Here is a 9,098-nt window from a genome sequence, read left to right on the forward strand (position 1 = left end):
GGACTACACATGCATGCACTCACTTATTATACGGGAAATAGGACGTAAAAGATAATCTAAACTAATTAGAGAGTGGTGACATGACGAAGAAGATGGACAATTTTCTCGGAAATCAAGTTGCGTTTCTATATGAATGATAGATGCATGCCTTTGTAATAAGCAGTGTGCTGCCAATCTCCGTAAGCATAAAAAGAAGTATTAGGTTGTTTCCCCTTTGAAGAGGTTCAGTGCATCTGAAATATGAAGGGTTCCTTAATCTTTCTATGTTTATTCCTTTGTTTTGTGTGCAAAATTGGAGTTTGCTTTATTATCTGATTTTTCAGAAACAATAATGTTTAAGAGATAATAAAATATCACTTAAAATAGTTAGAAGTGATCGTATTTAATATTTATTAATTATTATTAGTTAAAATAATAGTATAATTTTAGATATAATAAATATATAATTATAGATATTAAATTAAATAAAATAATTTTAGTTATTATTTCACTAAGTATTCGAAAAAGAAGCATATGAAAAGGGCAATGTGGCAAATGAGGCATGCCAACTCCACGATATATGAGCAAGTGCATATGCATGTTAGCAGTATATTATATTAGATTTAGGGTAATTTGGTTAACTTTAGATATTCAAAATGAAAACAAGTGTCTCATGAAAACCACATCAAGTTACATGCGTCATTCTAAATAATACTTTTACTAAATATCTTAATTTTAAAAAAAAAAAGCACTTAGGAAGTTTTCTTGTTTTTAATGTAATTTTTTAAAAACAAAAATTAGAATGATCATTTAGGAAAATAGGAATAGTACAACACTACTCATGAATATATAATTAACTACATAGTCAAATTGTTTTTTATAGAGAATTTTAAGGAGCCAACACTTTTGATAGAAAAAAATGGGGAGTTTATTAGTGTTACTTTAAATACAAAGTAAAGAAACTATTGTTTACCAAACATTTTTCAAAAATATATGCAAAAAAAAAATTACTATAAAAAAAAATAGTTTATACTTTTAATGTGATTATCTATTTTGAAGTTGATAACAAGCTAAGTATCCTTATAGTCTATAGGTGAATCCTTAAATTTAGGTAATCTAATTTTTGTACTTCTTTTTAAGAAATAATTTTTTTATTTTTACGTTATTTTTCAATCCAATATACTATTATAAGTCTATAGGTGAATCCTTATATTTAGGTAATCTAATTTTTGTACTTCTTTTTAAGAAATAATTTTTTATTTTTACGTTATTTTTCAATCCAATATACTATCAAAAATTAATCTCCATGAATCTGAGTTTTATTTAAAAATTTATTATTAGACAATAAATTATGATATATACAATAGAATTTAAACATTTAATACTTATTTAAACAGATAAATGAATTAACTATTTAACCTATCCAAATTAATTTTTAAAAAATAATTAAGAGAATATCAGCCACCAAAGTGGCAAAAATTACTTGGACTCGCATCCTATTACAGAGTATGTTCCCATTGTCACAATTTGTATCAAATCTCTTTAGCATTAAATAACGAGAGAATAGTCAAATTTGTTTTTAAAAGATTATTTATTTTTTAAATAGTTTCTGAAAATTTTTTTTACTCAAATTTATTGTTTAAAGATTTTAAGTTAATCACGTTGGTCTTTTTGTCATTTTTTTTATTGATGACGTCAAAGTTTACTGATGTAGCACGTCTTTTTTAAGAGTTCTAATTGACTATTAACTTAATAAATTTATGAAATTATATCAAATCAAAATATAATTAAAAGAGCACATTGAGGCATTGAAATCCCTTAATTTGGGATTGATTTGATCTAATTTTATAAAATTATTGTGTTAGTCACCAATTAAGATTACTAAGTATGTGTTGTGTTATCATTTAATGTGCTACATTAGCAAACTTTGATAAAATTAGTAATAGAAGTGACAGAAACAAATTGGAGTTCATTTATCAATAGATTTTTTTCTTCTATTTGAACTAATAATTTCAATAATTCTCTTAGCTGCTTTGATAGGTGCAATTGTCGTGGCTCGCCAATAAGAAATTTTTTTAACTTGCAAAAAAAAGAAAAAAATTTTCAGTTATTTCGATTTAATTCTCTTGTAAATGTAAAAAAAAATAGTGTATATGTAGAAAAAGACTAACATGGTTAAATTAAAATCTTTGAATGATAAATTTGATTAAAAAATATTTTAAAAACCAATTTAGATAATGAATGATCTTTCAAGGACTATTTTTAAGTTTAACAATACAAGTTATATCACTTTTTGTTTTTATTATTGGGTTGACAATGGTATTTTTTCAAATTATGAATTATTAAAGTGTTAATATCAAATGTGATACTATCTAATTTGAAGTGTTCTAATTTTTGAAAAGTACAGAAATTGAATCGTCTGATTTTTTTTTTATAAAAATAAGTCCTTCTAATTTATATTTAAAAAAAATTAAAAAATTTAAGATATAAAAATCAAACTTTTCAATTTTAGTTTTTCTTACCATATAAAAAAATACTAAAAAATATAATATTAAAATATATCATATATCTCACCCCCTATAACAAACAAACAAAAAATTAGCCCAAATTATATACATAGCACTAGAGTGAATTCTTCATATATACGAAGAATTGGCAATATATTACCTCTTGTATGTGTGGCTTTATCTAATAAAATTAACTTCCTATTAAAATTAAATAATTTGACATATTTGGAAAGAAGATCTGTCAAGTATGTTTCGAAGCCACCATGGGCCTAATTGCAACGGCCTATTTAGTTTTCATAGGTAAGCAGGATTGAATTATCTTGGGCTTTTCAAATTTCAACAAAGGTTAGTCTACCATTGTAAATAAAAATGGCCTGGTCTACCAAAAACAAAATGGAAAATATTTAGTCTATGATTTTTCGCGTCCAAAACAAGAAAAAGTCTATGATTTTCTATATTGTTTTTTAAAGATTTTTCGTATTGTTTTACACAAAATTTATATGTTTAAAAAAAGCGAAAGAAAAATAATTTTTTGTTTGGATGAAAATCAAATGTACGCTTAATTTTTTTTTCAAGAAGTAAATCATAAATCCCTATTTTGTATTAACAAATTAACAAAAAGTTCAAGTAAATTCAAAGTTAATGGAATTATCGGTACTACACTATTTCATCCGGATAGTCGGGGACCTTGAGGAATATTATTAGGCCTGCCAATTTTAGCAAGTTCCGAAACTACGCCACTACCACATTAAACGGTTTTCAATTTAACTTATATCACCTCAAAAAAAGATGTAACTTAACACAAATATTAAATAATTAATATTCTTATGTTTATTTTTTTTCATGTTAATCCCCTAGTATTTTTTCTAATATAATTTGGTGGTTGGATCCTAAAAGCAGCAAATAAACACCCAAGTCTATGCAAAACATATTAAAACTTCAATTCGATTCCTTGCAAGTTAAAAAACAAATGTAACATGCATGCACAAACATTCATATTACTCTCACAAAAATTGACAACTAAAAATTATTCCTACCCAAGAACACTTTATCATTGCCAATGAATTATAGTTCAAATAGCATAATCTCTCCATACTCAATTAAGAGGTTGCGGGTTCGAATATCTTATCTTTGGTAAAAAAAAAAAACACTTTATCATTCTCACAAAAAATAACACTAGTTAACGAAAGAAAAATAAAAGAATATATATAAATAAGTTAATGTCAACGAAATAAAATTTTTAAAAGAAAGAAAAAAAAAACAAAATTAAAAAAGAAAAAAAAGAACATAAAGAAGAAAATGCCAGTACTAACGCCTAACCCTAACGAAGTAGTCATGTACAATCAATTACCCTAAAGGTAATTCAAAAGAGCAGGGAGAAAAAAATGTAATTTTATTTATAATTTGTTTTTTTCTTTCAACTTTTTTGGTGGTTGAGTAAGGACCTGTTTGGGAAGGCCATTGCTATGAACAAACTCATTGTGTGGTAAGAAAAAGAAAAAAAAAATGATGAAATTTTGATCAGAGAAAGACCTCAACGGTTGAATTCTTGAGTGTAAGGCAAACGGGGCACGCGCGGAAGTGCGCCTCGCATTCCGTACAGATGCATAAGTGCCGACACGGCAGAACCACAACTGAAGCCACGCGCCGCCCGCATCCCCGGCACTTTGGACGCGCCGCCGCTGCCGAAACCATCACCACCCTGTCCGGGTCCACATACGCTGATTCTGCGTCCTCCGCCTGTCCCTCAACTGCGCATGACAATCCGGCGCCACCGTCATCTCCGCCGTGTGTGGCGGCGCCAGCAGAGGCCATCATGGTCTGCTGGAGCTGCGCCTGTAACGATGCCGCCGCCGCTTCCTGGGTCCTCGCCTTCGCCATCCACACCTGCGCCTCCGCTGCGAGCTGCGCGGCACGCGCCTCCAGCTCGGCGTTCCGCCGTGTGGCCTTCTCAACCTCCGCCTCCTTCTCCCTGAGCCGCCGTGCCACCACCTCCTCCGCGGCGCTCAGCAGCGCCCGGTAATGCCTCTGCCTTTTCTCTGCCAATGCCCGCCGCAACTCCTCCCCCTGAAGAAGTTTTCCGGACACCCGTTATGATTGGTTGCTTTGAACTTTTATCCCCACACAAAAAAAAAAAAAAAAAACAAAGAATGAATAATTTGGTACCTGAGCTTGGAGGAATTGTTCAATTTCGTCCCTTTGTTGTTTGATTTGGGAAGCAAATCCTTGTGAGAACAGAGATAAGAGAGAAGAAGAAGAAGATGAAGATTGAGATCCATGAAGAAGTTGTTGTTGGTCGATGGTAGAGTTGGATAAGCGTAGGCCTGTTGAGACCACATTATTGTGCAGCTGAGAAAGGTGTATGAGTTGTGGAGGTTGGGATTCGAAAGGTATCAATGGATTATTATTATTATTATTGTTCATGACAACATTGCTGTTGCTGTGAACTGTGGCCTCTCTTGTTCTCTTTCGAGAATTAGCACCTGGAAATGAAATGATTTAGAAAGGAGAAAAAAAGAGAAATTAAAAGTTGTGGTTTGCGAAGATGAAACGTACTTCCATGATTGTTGTTGTATAAGATTGGTTGATCAAGGACTAGTCCTGCTGCCTGCTGTCCTTCTTGCCCGTTGTTTCTGTTAAATCCAATAACAGGGTATGAATCCATGACTCAACACAAACACAAAACAGGGCATATATAGAAATGGGAACCTGTTTAGAAAGAGAATATTTGAGGGATACTGAGCTTGAACTGCCATCAATATACTTGAATTCCTCCTTCTTGCTTCTCTTCTTGTATTAGATAGATGCAAAATTTGATTAAGCGCCTCTTATTAGCACCTCCTCTTTTTCTCTTGAGTTACAATTACAACTAGTCTCCTCCTTGCTATCTATCTCCTTATTCCCCTTACATACACACCCCAAATTATTATTTAAATACTTTCCTCCACTCTACATATATGTATCAATCTCACCTATATTGCTAATTTAGACAAGACTTAATAAGAGAGAGAGAGAGAGTGCGCTTAGTTTTGTGTGTGGGTATGTGTGAACGAAGAAGGAGGGCGTTGGTAAATGGGTGATGTATTGTTGTTATTGTTGTTGTTGGAGGGTACGCAGATTTCTGCCAATGGAAATTATTATTGTTTGTATATGACTGACTCACCCATACATACATGCGTCTCTTGTTACTTCTTACCTGTTACCTTTTCTTTCTTTCCTAACAATTCTTTTCTAATTAAATTCCAACAAAATTGTTTTCTTATTTTTTATTTTTTACCCTTCTAGGAACATATATATTTAGATAAACATAATGGGAAAACGGAAAATTGAAGTAACACTAATTAACACCTGGAAACCAAACAGAGAAGAAAAAAATAGAGGAATTAACAGCACTATGTCTCTCTCTATCCTTATTCGTATTTTTGGGTATCGGAGACGTCTCAGACATTGGGGGCACACCCCACGCGGAATAATACCACAACTACTCCTTTTTCTATATATATAGCTAGGGATTTCCTTTTCTTTTTTTTCTCAGGCAACTTCCCAATGCAGGTAACTGAGCTACTCGGATATTGAATCTAAAATTTTAGGAACACAAAATTTCAGCAGTACGTTCAGAAAATAAGAATACATAGAATTGAAATTTTTAGTGATAGAGAACGTAATTTTAATAATGTTTTTTTTAAAAATTATTTTTGTCTAGTTATTTAATTTTTATATTTGTTTTAAATCAAATATAATACTAAAATATAATTTAGTCTAATATATTTTACATAAAAAACAATATAAAATTTTAATTTAATTTTTGTTTCCTAATATTAGCCTCGTATTTTGTATCATTATTATTATTATTATTATTATTATTATTATTATTGAAACACCCTTTTAATTTAGATAATATCAATTTGATATATATAGTAATTAATAGTATAAATGATATTAATTTATGTTGAAGGTAAAGGCAAAAGTGGGTTTTTTTTCAGTAATGTTAAAAAAAAAAATCAACTCAAACAGCCACCCTTATGCTAAGGTATAATGATGGAATTTCTTTTTATAAAAGTAAAATATGAAGTGTATGCATTACCATACTAAATTATATATTGGATTAAAAGTAATTATAATATACTTTTAAATATTTATCACACTATTAGTAAAAATTATTTCACATTGTATTGCTTCATTACCCTTTTTTTTTATACGTAATTACCCTTGTTTAATTTTCACAGTATTGTGGATTAACAACATTTAAATAAAAATACTTTAAAGAATATAAAATTTGATTAAATGATATACGTGGCAAATTTTTATCCCCAAACAACTAATAAGTATTACGTATAGTTGAATTCTATAACGATATCTCTTGTCTCAAAAAAATAAAAATAAACATTTTTAGCAAAAAAAGTCAAAATTTATTATTTTTAATTTTATTTAATACATTTTATTTATCATATATAAAATAATGTTAGACTGTTTAACCTGATTTTTTTTGTCTTTTTAATATTATCATTTGGTTTTGACGTAATCCGTATTTTGCCTTTTTTTTTTATACCTTCTTAATAATAGACTGTATAAAGAACAAATTAAGTAACAACACTTAAATTAAGAGCTTTGAATCTATTGTTGAAAATTAAGACGACACATAAAAAGCTATAATTAACAATTTAACATTAACATTGTTTGAAACACACGCCACTACATTGGATTAAATTTGTAACTGACTCCAGTTTTAACTCATTTGTTTAGATTAAATTCGCAAACCCCCAAACTTATATTTAGTATATTTTACTAATTAATTACCGTTTGATTAAATCTTAATTAAAAAGCAAATGCTAATGCATGGTAACGCTGAGTTCAAATTTTTTTACTGGCTCTTGAATGTTCAAGTTCAAACTCTTTGAAACAGCTGTGTTTAGAAAACGATGAATGAATTAAACTACATCCCCGATCTAGATGCCTCATTGGAAGAACTATATATTGTGTGTTGAATTTTCTTTCTTTCTTTCTTTGCTAATTTAAATAAATTTCCTTCTTCTTGGAGAGGAATTTTTGCTATTTAAAAGGAGTTTCACACATGACTATTTCAAAATAACCTAATATAAAGAACAAATTAAACGTAGAGCAAAGTTTATAGTATCCCATTAGTATAGCGCAATGGAAGTAAAGAAATTAAGAATGGAAACTTTCAAACATGACATGGTGTAGTTGTAACAAAATTGACTATTTTATTTTTAGGTGTAAAACCAATGGAAATAATTATCGGTATTTTCTCTGTTTACAATCTTGTTTTAAGTTCCTATGTGACTTGATCTGCAATTTATATTTTCAATTTTCGGATCTCTATAACGCCTTCACGAAAGGAATGTAGCTAGATTCCTTAGGGATTATAATTACCTTTGTAAAATCATGAAAGGTTGAGCAAAAAACAAAAATATGATAGCTGGATTAGCTAATTATTGAGGATAACAACAGGATTTTAACGTGTTTTAATACTGACATAATTAAATAGAGTTATATTTAGATTGCTCAGAGAAATGGTTTAAAAAACAGCAAAAAGTTAATAAAGGACTATTAATAATTAGATTAGATCATTTTTAAATTTTACACATGCGGGCATATGGCCAATATATATTTTATGAAAAAAATTTTGTGAGGTAACATAGTACAGTTAATATTACTGTCAACATTTAACATAAATAAATCTAAAATTTTTAAAAATAAAAACATATAAAAATTTAATTAGAAAAATATTTGAAGTTTAATCTAAATAAAAACTCATCTTAAATAAATTTCATATTAATCTTATTTAATAATCTATAATAATTTAGCTAAAATTACTGCTAGAAAACTGCTTATTACAAAGGAATTTATAGATAGATTTAATTTTTATTATAGACAAATTTTTAGTTACTATAAATATTGTCCATCAGTAAAGCCTCATCGAAAATTATTTACCGACAGATTTTTTTGTTACCGACAGATTTTTCTTTGGTAATCGTCCCATCCATTTCACTATAAATATCATATTTTTTGATAGATTTAATGTCAGTAACTGACGTCAAACTTTCTAATAGTTTTTTTTGTCGGTATTTAGAACCTAGAAAAGCATTTACAACACTACATACTGACGAATTTTTTCGTTTGTAAATCCGTTAGTATGGTAAAGCAGAATTTTTTTTAAATTTTTTTATTGCAAGATAAACTTATTTTCATAAAAAATAAATATAAATTTAATCAAGATAAATTTTCATCCAATTTTTATCTAACTTATATTAAAACATTCATAATATTTAAAAAAATAAACAAGTTTATCGCATTTTCAAAAAATAAACAACATTCAGCTAAATAGCTGGTGCTTTTTCACTACCCTTTTGGTCATTCTACTTACTTTTCTAAGATCTCAATATCAGAACTAACAATATTGCGTCACTATACATGCACTCCCTAACATCATGAGACCATTTTTTCTTTGTTCAAATTTCTAGTCATGCTTAGTGTGTTCTGATTGTTGAAGCTAGTGTTACATCCAATTATCGCTTATTGGACGTTGTTGGTCCAAATTGCTGTCGGTATTATCTTTTCTTATCACACTTCTTTTTGCCATCGTCTGTTGTT

General features: G+C 29.1%; 1 protein-coding gene across 1 annotated transcript; it reads right to left on the reverse strand.

The window, feature by feature from the left end:
• Positions 1-3,864: 3,864 nt before the first annotated feature.
• Positions 3,865-6,094, reverse strand: LOC112720703 (BOI-related E3 ubiquitin-protein ligase 1). Its single transcript, XM_025771744.3, has 4 exons — positions 5,196-6,094; positions 5,043-5,119; positions 4,653-4,969; positions 3,865-4,553 (listed from the first exon to the last, which is right to left on the reverse strand). The coding sequence occupies exons 1-4, from the start codon at positions 5,240-5,242 to the stop codon at positions 4,008-4,010; spliced, it is 987 nt and encodes a 328-aa protein (XP_025627529.1). The 5' UTR covers positions 5,243-6,094; the 3' UTR covers positions 3,865-4,007.
• Between the last annotated feature and the right edge of the window lie 3,004 nt (positions 6,095-9,098).

This window comes from Arachis hypogaea, chromosome 11 (genome assembly GCF_003086295.3).
Source record: "Arachis hypogaea cultivar Tifrunner chromosome 11, arahy.Tifrunner.gnm2.J5K5, whole genome shotgun sequence".
In the NCBI taxonomy this organism is placed as follows: Eukaryota; Viridiplantae; Streptophyta; class Magnoliopsida; order Fabales; family Fabaceae; genus Arachis; species Arachis hypogaea.

Excerpts from the sequence above, each read along its gene's own strand:
- LOC112720703 (XM_025771744.3), bottom strand. The coding sequence starts at position 5,242 with ATGGCAGTTCAAGCTCAGTATCCCTCAAATATTCTCTTTCTAAACAG. Across the intron at positions 4,970-5,042 it reads ATACAACAACAATCATGGAA|GTGCTAATTCTCGAAAGAGA; the intron begins GTACGTTTCATC and ends TTTCATTTCCAG. Across the intron at positions 4,554-4,652 it reads AACAATTCCTCCAAGCTCAG|GGGGAGGAGTTGCGGCGGGC; the intron begins GTACCAAATTAT and ends AAACTTCTTCAG.